We start from the raw sequence: 20067 nt of genomic DNA, 5'->3' as shown, positions 1-20067 counted from the left end.
TTGTATTATCACCACTTTAAGGAAATTGGACTCTGCAGATCGTAGTATCATGCCTGCAGGTTTGTTGTCTTGAGACTGGAAAGGTGGGACTTAGACAACATTAGAGGGCTTGATTGTTCAGCAGCTGAAAAGCTGCATTAAACCACAGACCAATCAGAACACTGAGATTGGCAAAGAAAAAGTAATTTGTAATTTAACAGTCAGACACAAAGGTAGGATGGTGCTAGGGGGTGGGTGGGGCGGTGCCCTTGCAGGGGCTATAGCCACCCCAAAATTTGCCCCGCCACTACCCCTTCCAGCACAAAGGTCAAATGTTACGTAGAATTAAAAGTGGCATGGTATGGCATTGCCATCCTTACTTCTGCAGGTCTGTGCTGCTGCTGGTCCCGGTGTTGCCTTCAGAGTTGGGTGCCTGGCCAGCAGTTGCCACTCTCTCGCCTCCCAGCTCTGAAGGCAGCATCTGCCTCCAGCAGCAGGGCAGAAGTAAATGCTAGCAAAGAGGTGCTAGCAAGTCTGCTGTGAAAAGTGATATTTGTATGTTTGTTAATACCGCTTTTCACAGCCTCCCAGCTAGCTAGCAAGTCTGCTGTGAAGTCTGAGCTAGTAAGTCTGCTGTGAAAAGTGATCTTAACAAACATACAAATATCACTTTTCACAGCAGACTTATCACCCTTTTGCCACTCTTACATGTGGCGGCAGCACAGCTTTCAGAGGCTCCAGCTCGGAAGGCAGTGCTGGCATCAGCAGCAGTGCAGAAGTAAGGGTGGCAATGAGGTGCTAAGGCTGCTGTGAAAAGTGATATTGACAAAGTTTCTTCGCGCCTCCCCCAGTATTAGAGTAGCTATTTTTAAAAAAAACCCTTTTATACTCATAACAATAATTAGATAAAAATGTTAGTCTTAATTTAAAAGCAGTGAGAAAAGGTAAATTCATTCAGTAGGGTTGTAAATTTAGCATTTAAAATAATGTTAAATGTAAAAAATTTGATTTTAACTTATAAAGCAGTTGCACTTAGCGGTTTGCTGTCTGAAAGGGGTTGCCAATAAAAAAAAGTTTGAGAACCACTAAAGTAACACGTTTCCCCAGAGAATATGTTTTTGGGAGGTATTATTTGTATTCCCATCTTTTGATCTTACTGTATATACCTTATCTCTTATTGCTTTTGTTTGCCCATTGTATTTTATGAATGCCTTTATCTTTCTTGCCGTGAGTCTGTGCTCTTCATTGTCTTCCATAACTGAAGTGAAGGCCCTTCTATCATGATTATAATTCAACATTTGGATTGAGGAACTGTTAATTCTCACATGTTGCTTCTTGTAAACCTCCTAATGTTCTTCTTATCAGATAAATAGAATTACTTTTTGCTTCTCTGGTTTATAGACTTTTGTGTCTTTTCTCATGACTTTTACACTGCGTCTAGTAAAAATTCTAAATTTGATAATGACTGAGTATATTGTATATAGATATACTGTATAATTTATAATTGCATTAGCAATACAACTTAAGTGTGTGCCAGATACTTTTTTTTTTTTTTCCAGTGAAATAAACAATTAAGGGCAGAGTCACATACCTGATAGGAGTTTACCCTTCTTGCCCTGAGTGAACCAGGATTACAAAAGGAAAGTATCAAAATCCATAGCCATTTTACACACACAACCAATTACTAATGACATTTGTGCTAGAGTGCCAGTTATTTTATGCTTTGAGTACACAAAATCAAATTGAGAGTTTTAAAGGGCATCTTATTCTGTCCTTGTAATATCTTTGATCATTTGACTTGAGATCAAAAGGAATATATTTTTTGCTATTTGTTGACCTTTAAATAGACTCTTAATTTGCTTTCCCATAAGTGACAACCTGTATTTGATGTCAGTGACCTGGTGAAAATGAGCAAATCATTTCTGGGAAAAATGTAAGACGATAATGCTCTTATCAACTACCAGAAAAGCCATTATAAACTCTGTTTCCTACACAAAATTAATGCAAAAATCTGTTAAAATTACCACTAAAATATTGTCTCGTAGAACTAAACATTGAAAGCTACATAAAGATGTTAGATTCAGAGTTGCTATTGTGACCCTTTTCACATCATTATGCCTAGGTGAATTGTAGAGAGTCTCAGAACCATGCCTGATCTTAGTAAATGGGCTACAGTATACAGGAGCACTGAGGAGCTTTGAAGATTGAGGTCTTTTTACTTGTGAAGTCAATCTTCAAAACATAAATCTGTATTAACACAAATAAGTAAGTTGCTAAGTTGGAAAGGTAGTCACTGACTTTAAAGGTCAGTTGTTTTCAAAGTCCTCTTCCACTTAGTTAATATTTGTAAAGCTTTCTGTAGTGGTGGTTTCTAGCGTTCAATGCTTGTGGCTACAAAGGACGCACATAGGAATTTCCATACTGGATTAGACCTGAGTTCCTTCTAGTCCAGTCTGCAACCTGACAGTGGCCAGCACCAGATGTTTCAGAGGAAGATGCAAGAAACATTCTCATTCCTAATAGTTGGTTTGGTTTAAGTCATGATAGGCTTTCAAAATTTGTTAGCATTAATTGTAAAGCTGCACATTTATGTTATCCATATAAATGCCCAGTCCCTTTTTGAATCCTAAGTGTTCATCCTCAGAGACATCCTGTGTCAATGAGTTCTGCAATTTAATTGCTCATTGTATGAAAAATATTTCCTTTTATTGGTTTTGAATTTGCCCCCTTTTAGACTCTGATTGTCCCCTTGCTCTGATGAGTAAGGACCTGAGAAATGGTGACACCCTAGCATAAAACCAACTGCCATGTCCCCACCCATACTGGGGCTGTGACATGTTGCTGTCATACACTAAGAGCCACGTGCCCACTCCCGCCTCCCCCCAGTTGGAAAGATTGCAGTATTGGTTTAATTTAGCAATTTCTGTGCATTCTGTGAAATCATGGTTTTTATAGGGTCCTGCTTATGAAACAGGAAATACCAATCCCTCTAGAATGGTTTTTAAAATAAAATACCAAAGCTTAGTGCAATTATTTGTTATAAAAAGTATTGTTTTAAAGTTGTCACTACTTTAATTTACAATTGCTGGTGCCAAAACACATTAGAACCCAGTATGCAGTATGTTCTGCCTTTGCAGAGTGGCCTCTGGTATGATCTCAGTCAGCCTCACCTCAGTCCCTGGAAAAATCATGGAGCAGGTCCTCAAGGAATCAATTATAAAACACTTAGGGTACATCTACACTACAGGGGGGAGTCGATTTAAGATACGCAAATTCAGCTACGTGAATAGCGTAGCTGAATTCGACGTATCACAGCCGACTTACCCCGCTGTGAGGACGGCGGCAAAATCGACTTCTGGGGCTTTCTGTCGGCGGCGCTTACTCCCACCTCCGCTGGTGGAGTAAGAGCGCTGATTCGGGGATCGATTGTCGCGTCCTAACGGGACGCGATTAATCGATCCCCGAGAGGTCGATTTCTACCCGCCGATTCAGGCGGGTAGTGTAGACCTAGCCTTAGAGGAGAGGAAAGTGATCAGGAACAGTCAGGATGGATTCACCAAGGGGAAGTTGTGCCTGACTAACCTAATTGCCTTCTATGAGGAGATAACTGGCTCTGTGGATGAGGGGAAAGCAGTGGATGTGTTATTCCTTGACTTTAGCAGAGCTTTTGATACGGTCTCCCACAGTATTCTTGCCGCCAAGTTAAAGAAGTATGGGCTGGATGATTGGACTGTAAGGTGGATAGAAAGCTGGCTAGATCGTCGGGCTCAATAGGTAGTGAGCAATGGCTCCATGTCTAGTTGGCAGCTGGTTTCAAGCAGACTGCCCCAGGGGTCGGTCCTGGGGCCGGTTTTGTTTAATGTCTTTATTAATGATCTGAAGGATGGTGTGGACTGCACTCTCAGCAAGTTTGCAGATGACACTAAACTGGGAGGCGCGGTAGATACACTAGAGGGTAGAGATCGGATACAGAGGGACCTAGACAAATTAGAGGATTGAGCCAAAAAAAACCTGATGAGGTTCAACAAGGACAAGTGCAGAGTCCTGCACTTAGGGCGGAAGAATCCCATGCACCGTTACAGACTAGGGACCGAATGGCTAGGAAGCAGTTCTGCAGAAAAGGACCTACGGGTCACAGTGGACGAGAAGCTGGATATGAGTCAACAGTGTGCTCTTGTTGCCAAGAAGGCTAACGGCATTTTGGGCTGTATAAGTAGGGGCATTGCCAGCAGATCGAGGAACGTGATGGTTCCCCTTTATTCGACATTGGTGAGGCCTCATCTGGAGTACTGTGTCCAGTTTTGGGCCCCACACTACAAGAAGGATGTGGAAAAATTGGAAAGAGTCCATCGGAGGGCAACAAAAATGATTAGAGGTCTGGAGCACATGACTTATGAGGAGAGGCTGAGGGAACTGGGATTGTTTAGTCTTCAGAAGAGAAGAATGAAGGGGGATTTGATAGCTGCTTTCAACTACCTGAGGGGGGGTTCCAAAGAGGATGGAGCTCGGCTGTTCTCTCAGTGGTGGCAGATGACAGAACAAAGAGCAATGGTTTCAAGTTTCAGTGTGGGAGGTCTAGGTTGGATATTAGGAAACACTATTTCACTAGGAGGGTGGTGAAGCACTGGAATGCGTTACCTAGGGAGGTGGTGGAATCTCCTTCTTTAGCGGTTTTTAAGGTCAGGCTTGACAAAGCCCTGGCTGGGATGATTTAGTTGGGGATTGGTCCTGCTTTGAGCAGGGGATTGGACTAGATGACCTCCTGAAGTCCCGTCCAACCCTGATATTCTATGATTCTATGATCTCTGCTGCAGTGACAAATGTGAAAGAAGAACTTTTTAATGGAGAGAAACAGCTCCTCATACCACCTTGCTGAGCTGTACCCTGACGTACATGTTGTTATGGCCCATGTAATCATCTAGGGTCTAGCATTTTTACGGAAAATAAAAGGAAAACTATTTTGGGATTATTGTGCTGTCTTCCTTTTTATTGTCTTGTCTTTGTTTTCTTTCTGGTTTCTTCAAAGGCAGCTCTTGAAATACTTTGTGCTCTAACCACATTGCTCAATTACATGTTTTTTAATAAAAATAAATGTTTAGCTGCCTAAATTTTTGACTAAATGATGGTCACTTGTGTCACATACTCTGTAACCATACAGATGTAAGTTTCTTGGAATATATAATCACACATCCCAGTTGCATATCACTAGAAGTATATTGCTTGTTTGCTACTAGAAAAAACAATTCACCATTACTTTGCGTTAGGTGTAAAATCCTGTGCAGACTGTAACTATACTCATGACTTAAACAAAGAGAAGATTCCTAAATTTACTGACTTTACCAGTTTTCATTTATACTCAGTTTAACTTGTAAATCCTCCTTGTATTTAGTGGCATGTTGCTAGCCAGTCATAAAGCCAAACAAGCTGAGTTATAGATCAGTGAAGTTTTATAGCACAAAAGAATGGAATTACTTTTCTGGATGAATTACAAGAACTTTCATTAAAACAATTGAAATATACAAACGAGATAATTCTGTAGACATTCACATTCATATATAGTTTTTAACATTTTAACTTAATTATCAGATATTGTAAACAGAAGCTGAAATCAAGAAACTCTATTCTTTTGTATTTGTATGTGCAATTTGCATGTTTCATAGTGTTTAAAATTTATCTTTAGAGTTATAAAGTTTGCCTACTTAATTTAAGTTTCTCATTGGGATCTGTAACTCTTACTTTTCTTTCTATATCATTCTTTGTGTTTATCCATATTCACTAGTGCTGTTCATGATTAATTTTTTAAATCGCTTATTAATTACACAATTAAAAAAGTAATCGTGCGCTCAATCACGTTGTTAACAATAGAATACCATTTATTTTAAATATTTTTGGAGGTTTACTACATTTTCAAGTATATTAGTTTCAGTTACAACGCAGATACGAAGTGTACACTGCTCACTTTATATTTATTTTTGATTACAAATATTTGCACTGTAAAAAAAAAAATAGTATTTTTTAATTCACCTCATAAGTACTGTAGTGCAATCTCTTTACCATGAAAGTTGAACTTACAAATGTAGAATTATGGGGAAAAAAAAAGTGCATTCAAATATAAACACTGTAAAACTTCAGAGCCTACAAGTCCACTCAGTCCTACTTCTTGGTCAGCCAATCACTCAGACAAACAAGATTGGTTACAATTTGTAGGAGATAATGCTGCCTGCTTCTTGTTTACAGTGTCACCTGAAAGTGAGACTAGGCATTTGTATGGCACTGTTGTAGCTGGCATTGCAAGATATTTACGTGCCAGATAAGTTAAAGATTCATATGTCCCTTCATGCTTCAACCACCATTCCAGAGGACAGCAGTATCTCCCGTCAATGTAAACAATCTTGTTTGTCTTAGCGATTGGCAGAATAAGAAGTAGGACTGAGTGGACCTGTAGGCTCTAAAGTTTTATGCTGTTTTGTTTTTGAGTGCGGTTATGTAACCAAAAAAAAATCTGTATTTGTAAATTATGCTTTCACGATAAAGAGATTGCACTTCAGTACTTATGAGGTGAATTGAAAAATTCTATTTCTTTTGTTTATTTTTACAGTATATTTGTAATCAAAAATAATATAAAGTGAGCACTGTGCACTTTGTATTCTGTGTTGTAATAGAAATCAATATTGAAAATGTAGACAAACATCCAAAAATATTTAATAAATTTCAATTGGTATTCTATTGTTATAAGTGCATATAATTGCGATTTGTGATTAATTTTTTTGAGTTAATCGCGTGAGTTAACTGCGATGAACTGACAGTCCTAATATTCACCAAAGAACATTTTCTTTGTATTTGTTTGGTTCTTGTTTAATTAAAAAAGCAAAACACTTCAGCTATTTTAGATAAAACATAAACACTTCTGCAGTATGTAATTACTTTCTCATGTTAGCTTTTAAAATGCTCATTTTGTATAAGGTTAAATTCTAAATTCAGTGTTAAGTGTGTGCTCTCCTTCATCAAAATACCACAAGATACTCTGTCTTGGAGTTGCATCCCATGTACACCACAAGAGTTAAAAGTGGTGCTAGTGTTAGGATATGATCCAAAGTGCACTGAAGTTGATGGAAAGTCTCCCATTGACTTCAACGGTCTTTGGATCAAAAACCCAGCTCTTGCCAAGACAAAGTCTATCTCAGAGATGTGATGAGAACCAGTCTTACAAACTTGTATATGTGATGTGAAAATTACCTTGGGACAGATCTGTGTGTGTAATCCTTGGCCCCAGTTAACCAATTCCATCTCCACACTACTTGCTCTCCCCTTCATGCTCCATTTCTTGTTCCCATTCTCTCCTCCACATGCACACCCCTTGCTTTGACCCTTTCAAGTTGTGCGTGTGCACTTCTCTTTCCTGAGGGGTTTGATAATGATCTTTAGTTAGTCGGCGTTATGTGCACCCCAGGAGTGCAGGATCAGGCCATGTCTTTGTAATGAAGGAAGTTGTTAGAGTAATTTGGTATCTGCTTCTTCTGAAAGATAAGTGCTTTATAAACCGAGGATTAACTTTTCTTACAGTATAGCAACATAAAGTTTACCTATAATGTGTAGCTTTTAATAGCATTTATTCATTTTCATTTTATGTTCATGGTATTTTTTAACTTTTTTAAAGGCATAGTTATATGACAGACTTTTTAAAGGTTTCACATAGAATATTAAAAGAAATGCAAATGAATTCAAAATTAAGATACACTAACATCATGAAAGCCTAAAAAAGCAAGGAAAACTTTAGCTGACTCTATTCCTGGTCCTTTGTGCTTAAAATTGTAGGGGTTTTAGTTCAGTTTGAAATTGTATAGGAACTCCACTTACCTATAAACAAGAGGCCACTGTTTCACTGACTTTTTTCTCTGCACGCATAGCCTATATAATTCTTTCTCCTCTGTAATTTATTTATTTATTTTGAAATTAAAGAAACAAACACTGTTTTTAGCAGCCTGGCATTCGTGAGCAGTCCTACAATATGCAGAATGATGGAGACTTTTTTTCTTTTCCGAGGAAACAGATTAGTTTCAAGTTTCCAAGTATTTAAAAGGGATCATGTAAAAACATAAATATATATCTGGAGGAAAACCAGTTATGAATTAAGAATTTCTTTTGTGTATAGTTGTGTATGTATTTTTTTTATATGGCGTTAAATGTTAGTGCCAGACCCCAGAAAACTTTCAAATGTGAAGCCAGAATATTATAGCATATTTTTGTTCAAATACACCCAAAGTTTGTTACCACAAGACTCTTCTCTGGTTATGGAGTCTCGTTGACTGCTAATGCAGGGACTTTTGCCATTACATATTTTTATACCAAATTTCTTTAATTTGGAATTATATATTTTTGCATAATTTAAATATAGACATCTGGACAATTTACTCAGCCAATGTAATGTTCTGTTTTATCAGAAATGTCTGTGCAATGTGTTCTCTGAACTATGTGCCAGCAGTTAACAGTTTAATATTTCAATAAAGAATTACGTTTTTGCAGTGGAAAGTGTAATGGTAATTAAGCTGAACTTCTTGGAGTTTATTAAAAGGGCAACGTCATAATTATTTACCATTTTAATATGTGCAGTGCCAATAGCATTAGAAAGTGTGACTAATTGGATGCATCTTATAATACTATACTACTCATTATACTGATCAGGGAATATTTGAAGTGTACTTTGGACCCTCCTCATTTCTTCAAGTGCCTGTACTGTTGGCTTTAAAGAAAATTTATACGAGATATGATTTGCATTTTCCATACAGGTAAAGTTACTAAAACAACATTTGAATTTCTACCTACACAAACTGCATATTTTCTGGTACACATTTTACATGGTTCAACATGCCTAGTCTAAAGATTCAAACAAGTATTTTAGAACCATACTTTCAAAAAATTTAATGAGTAGATCTTCACTGTGGGATTGGGCCATAAAAGCTTTTACTCCTAGTTAGCACTACAGACTAATATAGTTCTGTGGGAGTGAGTGGGATTCTATTTGGGCACTCACATCTTCCACAGCGTTATTAAAGAAATTGCAGTTTCAGAATATTTGTTTCTGATCATGGGAGAACAAGAAGGAACCCAGGGCTGCCATTTAAATAAACAACTAAAATCCCATTCTTGTAGCCTTGATTCAGAAAAGTGTTTAAGCATTGCTCAAATTAAGTGTGCTGAAGTGCTGTCTTGAATAGGGATGCTTTACTGAATCTGGGAATTTTCTTGTCAACTGAGCGCATTTGATCTGGAAGTTAGTGAGATTCCAAAAAAAAAAAAATTTTTACAAAGTCACTTTTGGGTGTAAAACTACAGCTTATTATACTATTGTTTGATACTTTGTGTTCTACTCTTTGGCCTTTTTGTATTATTTTCAACAGCCTATAAATACACCAATATTTTTTTCTGTTCAGTGATAAGTGAAGAGTCGATGCATGCAGTATCTCAGTTTTAAAAATTTAAAAATAGAAACCTGAACTTTTATTCATTTTCAAAATTATAATTTTTGAGCCTTTTCACTCTGTAATTTGTATAATTGGTTCACAGCTTTTGAAAAATTGCTGTACAAATCCAGGTGAATCAAGCCATGGAACAAACCTAAGAGTTTATTTGCCTCATAAATATGGCATGCTTACAGACCTCTGACTTACTTAAAATGAGGATCCTGCCTCCATGGGAACTGATCTTATTGTGACTTGTGGGATGATACAAGGGCTATTTCTATCTGGCTGGCCTTCCTTCTTCTGGTACCTTCCCTTTTCTTGTTGGTTTTCCACAAAGGAGAGGTTGACCTTTGGGTGACAGCATTCCAGTGACCTTGTGGGGGGGGGGGGGGGACTAAGAGGGGGGAGAGGAAGACAGCACTGACGGAGCAGTAGCAGGTCTTGGTACAAAAATGCACCTGATCATTCCTTATGATAGCAAGAGTTAAAAGAAGCTGCCAATAAGAGTAGGATTGCTCCCTTGCTGACCCTATCTCCCCTACTCTGGCAAGGGTTGCAGTAGGGAAAGACAACTTTTCTTGTACTGACATAAGCAAAGTGTGTGTGTAAGAGAGAGAGACTACTGCTTCCATTATTTTGAGGTAGTAATGGATAATGATCCTTGTTTACAACATCCTCAGGATGAAAATGATCGCTACATTTGGGGGTTAGAAAATTTCTCTCTCCAACTTCCATCTCCACATCCACTCACAGCACACTGATCAAGCTAGAAGGGAATTTCCACTTTTCTCTATAGCAGGGGTAGGCAACCTATGGCACACGTGCCGAAGATGGCACTCAAGCTGATTTTCAGTGGCACTCACACTGCTCGGGTCCTGGCCACCGGTCCGGGGTGGGGCTGTGCATTTTAATTTAATTTTAAATTAAGCTTCTTAAACATTTTAAAAACCTTATTAACTTTACATAAAACAATAGTTTAGTTATATATTATAGACTTATAGAAAGAGACCTTCTAAAAACATAATACGTATTATTGGCACGCGAAACCTTAAATCAGAGTGAATAAATGAAGACTTGGCACACCACTTCTGAAAGGTTGCCGACCCCTGCTCTATAGTATTGTGTAGGGCTCACCTCTCATCTTGGTTCCAGTGCCCAAGGGGTCCCTGTTTGCCAGGAGGAGCAATTGCAGGGAAAGCTCTGCTCAGTCCTGAAGCCCAGTATGGAGCTCAGTCGCCCTCTGAGGGGATAGTGCATGTGTAACCCACACACCACCTGGGTGTGGTGCTCTGTCCCATCTAGTGGCACTTAGACTACTTAGAAAGAGATTAATGAGTCTGCTTTACAGCCTTAGCTAAGAGCCATATGGCTTTTAGCTCACGTGGTAGAGGCTCATGCAATTAGCTCTAGAGGTCCCGGGTTTGATCCTGCCCCTCGCCGACCGGGCTTTGTTGGTGTTACACATGTGCAGTCTGGCCAGCAGCACAGAGGAGCTATGTGGGGATGGAACACGCACAGTGCAGATAGAGTCTTGGGAGAATTTAGTTGCCAAACTCTAACATACTACAAGTAGAACATGGGATCTTTTTTTTTTTTTTTTTTCCCCCCCTAGGGGCTTTTCACTCGGCCAGATTTGAGTGGATTTTCACAAGGATGGCAAAATGCACATTCCTGATACTGGGGCAACCCTTTACCAAATTCCAAGTCCCTCCTCCAAAGCATTAGAGGTGCTAGACCCTCTCAATTAACTATTTTTAAACTTTGGTAGAAGTGTATTTTCCCCCAGTCTTATTCACAAAAATGGCTGAACATTCTAGCTGAAAGTTTCAAAACCCCTCCCTCTCAGTGTGAGGCAGACACCTGGCATGGAAGATTTTCAGACCAAATCAGGCCCGCTGATGAGGAGTGGGGTTGGGGGGAAACGGGACAATTGGCCAGGGGCCCAGGCAATTTAAAAGGGCCTGGGGGCTGCCGCTGCCGTGGTAGCCCTTTTAAATTGCCCGGGCGGGCTGCAGGGCGGTGACCACTCCAGGGCCAGTGATTGGCCAGCCCAGTGTGGTCGGTCCTGGAAGTGACGGATTTGTCGTCATCGCCCCAGGCCCCGCACCTGGCTAGGGATGACCTGGGGCCTAGAATTGCTGTTGGCGGGCCTGGCCCAAATGGTTTAAGTTCAAGAAAATTATAACCTGAAAACGGGTCTTAAATGGAAAGTGTTAGGTAACCTTAACTGTAGTGGTGCTATAAGCTCTGTCTGTAAAACATACACTAATAGGATGCATTATGTATATGTAATTTTCAGGAATATAGCGAAAATAAGAGATTGATAATGGAATTCAGTTGATTTTCTGTTTTTAAACACATCACTTTTTTAAATCATAATTAACCATTTTATTTTTAATGGTAGTCAGTAAATTTAAACTTTGTTTACCAGCCGAAAGGAGAAGCACTTTTCGTTGCTCTTAATTATTCATAATTGATTTTCGTCCCCAGTTATGATTTCTGTACATCCTAGCAAGCCTATTTTTGCCTCAGCAAGAGATGTTAGTAAGTGATTTGTTCTGCTGAAAAAATATGTTTAGGTCTAAATATTTCATGTGTTGCGTTGGGCCAAAACTGCCAGCAATTTGCAAACGGCCATCAACCTGTATTGTTTTGAAGTATTCAGTGTTGTCATATAGAAGTGTTATAAATTATGTATATCAGTAGATCTTACTCAATAAATATTTAATATGTGATAGATGTTTTTGTCTGAAATTACTTTTTCACTTGAACAATGATTTAAGCTCTACATTTTAGTTTTATAAGGTGACATTTCTACAATATCAAGGAGGTGCCGAATGCAGTTTGAATGTCAGAGAGCTGCAGGGCAGCATTAATCACGAATTCATTTGTTTTCTGAACTCTTGAAAACTTTAATTCATATTTAACCATGGTGGGGTTTGTTTTTGTTTTTGTTTTTGTTTGGGGGTGTTTGTCTTGTCATTGTAACATTTTGGCTTGACGGAGGCAATGCTGGAAAATATTCAGATTTATGTCAACCTGCTGTATTTAGGGGAACTTGCATAGCAAGTCTGCCCACATGTGCAAACATTGTAAGGTCTTGCATGACCCTATAGGGTACATATCAATGAAATGAATAGTCAACAGTCATTCCACTGTCACTAGACATATATCTTGTGTGTTTAGAAGTGCCACTAGAAAAGTGCATGCTTTGTGGTACACGGTTGTGAGATTTGTTAATGTCTCTTTTTTTACAATGTCAATTTCACTTGTATAAGAAAAATAAATCCTGATTCCTTTGGAGTTTTGCTGTGTGGTTTATATTTTAAAAACCAAACCAAACCAAAACCAAACTTCAATAATAAAGGTACTTTTATATCTAAACCTCGTTTTTTTTAATTTTATGTAACTATTATGCTAAACTTTATTTCAAAACAAACTGTTGTTTCCAGTCTTGTTATATACATTAAATACATCAGTAGAGTATTAGGTTTTAAAGATGTTACCAGAAATCATTTATCACTTAAAGGTTGCACTTTCACTCCTGCTGAATGGTACTTTTCTTTGAGTAGTCCCAATGGAATCAAGCACTTGAGGGATTGTGTACAATTGAAATTATGGCTGCAACTGTTATTTATTTATTACTGTTAATATTCTGTGATGCTGTTACATTATCGGTTATGCTAATTACTCCAGCTTGTTGGTTTTTCAGTCTTCCAGGCTCATTATGAGGACTCTCAATATTTGAACTCTCAATTTTCCATCCCTTAGGCTTACAAATTCCATATGAATATCCAAATGCTTCATACAACATCAAAAATAGTACAGAACTTCCATTCAGCCAACATCACTGTAGGGTCCTTTTGAGTAATCCTCCTAATCTGCTGTAATACAGCTGCTTTACTGACTATTCCTACATACTTTTATAGAATTTATAGAATTCCTGACTAGCGAGCTTGAAATTCCCATTTTAAAATTGAAATCTAATTTTTCAGTCTTGTTTATTTCCTTGTGACCTTTTGTACAGTGTCCAACTTGAGGTACATCTATGCTGCTCATTCCTTTTGACGGTGTGTAGAATACATATGCTACATGCCCCCCTAGCATGGATTAAATCATAGTGTAGACAGTGAGGCACTGCTTAGGTGAGTAGAGCATAGACTTACTTGAACTCCATGGATATGTACCCTACCGGGCTCTCTGCTGGCCCAAACAGTGCCTACCGCTTCTAAAAATAGCAGTGTCATGTCCTGCTGGAGTTTTCTCCACAGCAGGGAGCTGTTGGAGCCTTTCGCCATTGCAGGGAAAGTCTCTGGCAACAGGCTCTGGCAGCTCCCCACTGCCCAAGACTTTCACTGTAGCGGGAAAAGCTCTGACAGGGAGGGAGTGGGGAAGGGCATGGGCAGAGGGAAGCTCCCTGGGGCTTTCCCCTCTGCCTCCCTACAGCCAAAGCCTTCCATTGACACATGTAGCTACTCACCACAGTGTGGTTACAGCTTGCTTTTTTCTGCTCTGTGTAGCTACATATACCCTACGTGTAGGTGATGTGCAGCGTAAACATTGCCTTACTGATTCATTAAAAAGCGTTAATTAAATAGAGAATTAACAGTAATACCCTCTTTCTGCTTTGAGGAGAAAGTAAATTTTGTCATTTTGTCATTGCAGGAACAAACCTTAGCCCTTAGGAAAGAAGGAATTGGTGTCGTTTTAGATTCGGAACTGCCTCACCTCATTGGCATTGATGATGATCTTCTCAGTACTGGGATCATCTTGTATCACTTGAAGGTAAACACACTTCTGTGCTTCCACAGTCTTTATCTGCCTCATGCTTTTTAAATGGACAACTTTAATTTTGGTGTTCATTTATAATCTACAGTAAATGATCATTACATTTCTCCAGCACTGTGACATCAGCTGTAAAAAGGCTATAACTTGTTCAAATTAAAATACCAATCAGTTAGAGCCTAGGTCTATCCTGAGGGTCAACTCTTTAACCAATGATAGATGTATGACATTCTTGCAAGCTCTGTTGGTTTTTCATTCATCTTGTTGTAAAGCTTGAATTGAAATCCAAATATAGATTAGTTGCCTAAGAACCGTCAAGGTGGTTTTGCTCAATACAAGTAAAATTCGAACTAACAATGTTTTATAATAAAGATTGTCTGATAAAGCAATTTAAAATTGTTACTAGATAATCAAAATACTATGTGTAAACAATAATTTGATCCAAAGTACTGTGTCTGTGGGGGTGAGTAATAAAAAATGTATCCTATCTTATTTTGAAGAGTTACAAAAAATAGCTTTTCCCCCTGTCTAGGAGGGCCAAACATATGTTGGCAGAGAAGATGCTGCGACAGAACAGGATATTGGTAAGAAAGTTTAGGCATTTTTACATCCATCCTTCCTTCTAATGTCCATTTCTCTTCCCAACATCCAAACATACAACCTGTTTAAAATGTCCCCTCCTCTTTACTTACTGATATTCATATATTTTGCTGATTACGAATGTTCATTTAATACTCTTTTAAAAAACAAAACACACAAGAGAACTGCATTTCAATACAGTGATTTTCATTATCATAATTCAGTGGGACTTGGTTCAAATAGTGTCTAATAGTATAATTTTTAAAATAGTTCATGGGTTCTGGCAGACCTTCAGATCCATGCACCATGAGATGCATTATTAACCTGGTCATTGTAAAACTGAAACAGTGCCCTATGATGATAATGTCCTTTTCTGTGTAGTAAACTGCTGTAGTCAAGATCACGATCATTTGATTAACCTGTTGGCATGCTGACAGTATTTTTGTATGGTCTTATGGGAAGCTCCCCAGGTTGATGGAGACAATGCCTACTTAAACTAACCTGCATATTCTCTTTGGCTTGGTCTACACTAAACCCCCAAATCGAACTAAGGTACGCAACTTCAGCTACGTGAATAACGTAGCTGAAGTTCCAAGTACCTTAGTTTGAACTTACCTCGGTCCACACGCGGCAGGCAGGCTCCCCCGTCGACTTCGCGGTACTCCTCTCGTCTAGCTGGAGTACCGCAGTCGACTGCGAGCACTTCCGGGTTCGACTTATCGCGTCCAGACAAGACGCGATAAGTCGAATCCAGAAGTTCGATTGCCAGCCGCCGAACTAGCGACTGGGTATAGACGTACCCTTAATGTTTGAATGAGAGCTAATTCTGGAGCACTGCATGGCATATAAATAAATAAATGGAGATATCCCATCTCCTAGAACTGGAAGGGACCTTGAAAGGTCATTGAGTCCAGCCCCCTGCCTTCACTAGCAGGACCAAGTACTAATTTTGCCCCAGATCCCCAAGTGGCCCCCTCAAGGATTGAACTCACAACCCTGGGTTTAGCAGGCCAATGCTCAAACCACTGAGCTATCCCTCCCCTCCATATGTTATGTCAAGTGACATTGATAGTAGTGTCTGTTGATAAACCATATCCCTTGGGTATAATTTGAGAAATTGGAATTGGGCAAATTTTATAACAGGTTTCTTTAGTCAAAATATGCCTGGATTTGTGTTTGTAAAGCTTCCATTAAATTAGTGTGTGTCCTGGATTCTGAAATGTTTGACAAAATGGTGTATGATTATCTGATTATGGTGAAAAACACAAGCTATTTTTCCATGAAAATTCATGTGGGATGTGAGGGGGAGAAGGAAAAAAGCTACATGGTCTAGTGGATTAAGCACGGGGACAGGATACCTGAGTTTCTGTTCTATCTTGACTATCCTTTAATAACAGTGACTGCAGACAAGTATTAAGTATTCTACATTATAAACATCCTGTATTTTCAGATTAAATGTAATTGCCCCCAAGTTACACATGCAGATAAAAATAATTGCTCCCACAATTTAAGATTTGTCTGGAAGGCATTATTGTCCAATGGGATTATAAGAAAAGTTGTCCCTACCAAAAAAAGAGGCAAATCAAATGTCCACATGGGTTGGTGGAGAGGACACAGAATATTGTCCAGAATAAAGTGACTAATACATACTCAAATGCCTGGTGATATGCACCCGCAATCAATGAAAAAAATCCAAATCTCATTAAATGCTAGGAAAATAACTCTTTTCTTTGCTCTGGGGTATTTTAGTTCTTCATGGCCTTGATTTGGAAAGTGAGCACTGCGTGTTTGAAAATCTCAGCGGTACAGTGAATTTAATACCACTGAATGGAGCACAGTGTTCTGTGAATGGAATTCAGATTACAGAGGCCACACAACTAAACCAAGGTATTTGCTCAGAAAAACATATTTTCTTTCATGATGTTTTGTTTCTCCCTGGTGATAACCGTGAAAGGCCTTTGCATCATAAGGATACAGTTGTTAAATTCAGTTTTAATTTTACTGTTCCATTCCTCCTCTCTCACTACCCAAAATAATCAGTACAGCCTTTATTTTAGGTTTCTTTGGTTGAACTAGAGAAATCTTATAATGGAAAGAGAATGTTTAACAAGCTTAAACCATTGTTATGAATTCACACTCATGGTTATTAAATATTTGAATTTATGGATTTTTATACAAGGGAAGCCTATGAAAGGTTAAAAGTCAGATTGTTTGTATTGCTATAATAATGAAAAGGAATGCTAGTCCATGTTTGTTTCCCCCTCCCCCCCCAAAAGGAAAAAAAAAAAAGTCCCTACAGGCCAACAGAGCAGGACTGTTTTGAAGCAGAGAGAGTTTGCTCCAGAGTTGCAGGCCCTTCATGGAGAACACAAACTCCTGCCAATCTCTTTTAAATAGATGGCAATCCAGATCAAGCAACTCTGCTGACTGCAGCTGCAGGAGAATGGTATGAGGAGAGAGGCAATGTCCCTAATAGGAAGATCACAAGCTCTCTCTTGAACTGTAAATAACTGTTCTTCAACATTGTTAGCCATGTCATAAATTTGTCAGCTAATTACAACATAAGAGGGGAATTGCTTTTACGTGACTGGCAGTAGCTTGTCCCAGCATCGTGATGACGACATCTGAAGCACGGAGTACAACGCTTCCCAAATTGTATGAGGCTCGGTAGTTTTCATTTATTTGTAGTGACATCCAAATATGAATGAGGACTTTCATGTTTACAGTATTGCCATTTCATACACCTCTGGTGATTTTGTAAACTCAGAACATTTAGCTTGAAAAAATCATTGGGTTTCCTCTCTAAAGATAGTTGCTTGTTTCAAAATATCTTCATGCTCCCTCCTTTTATTGGCCATACACACACTCCAGCTATGGTAGTAAATCCTAGGAGTGTTCCAGTGCCTGGTAAGCATTTGATACATATTTTGGTGCGAGTCCATTGAAGAGGAGAATCAGACTGCAAGTGAGGGTTATTCATGGAAGAGGGAAGAAAAGGTAAGAAGGTGGGTGGGGAGCACTTGTTGCACCCACTCTACTGTTTGGATCCATGCAATAATGCAGGGAATATGTTCATAACACTACAGTAAATTGTAGCCTGCCTTTATCACTGGCAAGAACAAGAAGCGCTCTACTTCTTTCTATTCACCTTCATTAATATTTTTAAGGTTATTTGCACTTTTATTTTTCAATTTATTTTAAGCACCTAAAAATATTTTAAGCACCTAAAAACGTAATCCTAACGTTGATTAATGCTTACAACTAAAAATATTGACATTAAAGGGCAATCCGCACTTTAACAACTGAGGTGTGAAGGAGTTCAGTTTCAGTGTAATTCCTGCTTCACCTTAAATGGGGTAAAGTTCGGCTGGGCCCTAGAGGGAGCTAAAATTTTGAACTCCATTCCCCTCTCGCAAGCCTCTGTAGTGATTGTTCCTCTCATGAGGATTAGGGAAAGAGACAAGCGATCTAGTTGGCTTGATTAGGGATTGTCAAGCCTGCTCATTGATTCAGTTGGGTCACCATTCCAAAGGGCTAGAAGCATGTTTCTCCATCCCAGCAACAAAAGCGGCCCCCTTCCTGTGCTTCCTGGACTCTGCCAAAATTGTTGTTGTGGGACGATGGTTGTATGAATGGGATTAGGTATAGGCAATTCAATTAGATGTGGTGGCACAGTTTTTGCCATGGAAAGATGGCATCCTATAGGGTTTAGGTGATTGCCATTTGGAGATGAGAAGGAATTTTTCTTATGTTGCAGACTGCAAGTACAGTTAAGTTTTTTTGACCCCCCCTTACTTTCTCTGGAGTATTTGGTGTAGGGGCTGCGTGGCTTTGCGTTAGGTAAGTTATAGAGGTTGTTGGTTTGAACCACGTTTTTGGCAAACAGCTATCTTTTCCCCCAAATAAAATATCTAGACATTTTATTACAGCTTTGTATGGGCAGTGGTCTTGTGGACTTTGTGACATTTTAGTGCCAGAGCATATCCCAAACCCAAGCACAACTGGGGTGAGTGTGGCCATTGCATAGAACGAGTTAGGATTTGGGGAAGAGCCCCTTAGTATACTGTGCAGAGTGAGGCTCTCCTCCTTAGTACTGAGTCCACATGAGAAGGGGCAGATTGGAATTGCTGTCAGAAGTATTTGAAAGAAAGCAGATAAGGTTTTGCTGTCTAGTATAGGAATTTTTCCTTTTATTAAAATTATTTCATCAGAATTTTCTGCTGTTTGTGTAAGCCAGTGATTCTCAAACTGCAGTTCATGGAATGCTTGCTGATGGCTTTTAGAGAGCTAGCAGGTCACATGGTGCAGTGTAGCTATTTCTGTATCCATCTAAGCATTTAACCGTAAAGGAGCTGAAATAAGGAGGAGGCAGCCTAGCTGCCTTTACTATATTCACTAGATGGGTATGTAGTTACTCCAGGGGTGTGGAAGAGGTGCTCCTAGGGTGGAAGGGAGTTTCCCTGCTACATTCCTGCACGTGCCTTTTCTTGGACAGAGATGCCTGCAGAGTAGACTCCATCTTGGCCACGAGGGTGCTAAAGTTTCATATATATGTTGTGGCAGAGCTCTGACCTTGTTCCCGTGGGTCCTGCACTTCTAGGACCCTAGCCTCAGTGGCTCTCTATGACCCTCCACGTAGCTTCCTCTCTCTAGGGCCAGGGTTACAGTCTACTGAGCTCCTTTTCATCATAAGCCAGCAAGGAGGTTGGTGAGAGAACTCCCACAGTCTCTGTTGTCCCTAAGGCTTGTTTTAGAACAGTTTAGCCTCCTGTCCTGACAGGGGCCTGACTTCCCCTCCCAGGAGGTGTTCCTGTAGTGGTGGGTTGGGGGGAACCCGGACCCGCCCTCTACTCCGGGTTCTGGCCCAGGGACTCTAATGGTAGCAGCTGTTGGCAACCAACCTTTCACTGCCAAAGTTGCCACTTTTCCCTGGGCCACTTCCCCACAGCTCTCCTGCTTCTCCCTTACCAAGATCTGCACCTGCGGCGGCTCCACCCGGGCCCGCGCCCTAGGCTGCAAGGCGCACCGCAGCGGCCCTCCTACTCGTCGCGGCGTAGCCCCCGCGGCTCTCATTGCCGGTGACGGCCGGGTGTAGGCCCGACGCTCCAGCGCCATCCATTTTCAGGGCTAGTTGATTCGGGTTCCATGTGGTGGAATGCGAGTGCCTAGTGGGCCACTTTTGATAAGCTGAACTGACGCTGCGGGATGAACCGAACGCCGGGTTAAGGCGCCCGATGCCGACGCTCATCAGACCCCAGAAAAG

At 39.9% G+C, this 20067-nt stretch overlaps 1 protein-coding gene and 1 long non-coding RNA gene across 7 annotated transcripts in view; one reads left to right on the top strand and one right to left on the bottom strand.

The window, feature by feature from the left end:
* Window positions 1-20067, top strand: part of KIF16B (kinesin family member 16B) — a 219476-nt gene that overhangs the window by 85787 nt on the left and 113622 nt on the right. For all 6 annotated transcript variants that reach the window (XM_034764167.1, XM_034764168.1, XM_034764166.1 and 3 more), the window contains 3 exons: window positions 14106-14225; window positions 14758-14809; window positions 16554-16691. In XM_034764167.1, coding sequence (XP_034620058.1) covers window positions 14106-14225; window positions 14758-14809; window positions 16554-16691 — 310 coding nt within the window. The remainder of the gene's footprint in view (window positions 1-14105; window positions 14226-14757; window positions 14810-16553; window positions 16692-20067) is intronic.
* On the bottom strand, window positions 673-19942 carry LOC117874247. The gene is made up of 3 exons (XR_004644927.1): window positions 19773-19942; window positions 10711-10715; window positions 673-682 (listed from the first exon to the last, which is right to left on the bottom strand). It is a non-coding gene; the product is annotated as an uncharacterized LOC117874247 (long non-coding RNA).

Source organism: Trachemys scripta, chromosome 3 (genome assembly GCF_013100865.1).
Source record: "Trachemys scripta elegans isolate TJP31775 chromosome 3, CAS_Tse_1.0, whole genome shotgun sequence".
NCBI lineage: Eukaryota > Metazoa > Chordata > Testudines > Emydidae > Trachemys > Trachemys scripta.
The sequence above is the reverse complement of the archived record's forward strand: the minus strand, read 5'-3'. Positions and strand labels throughout refer to the sequence as shown.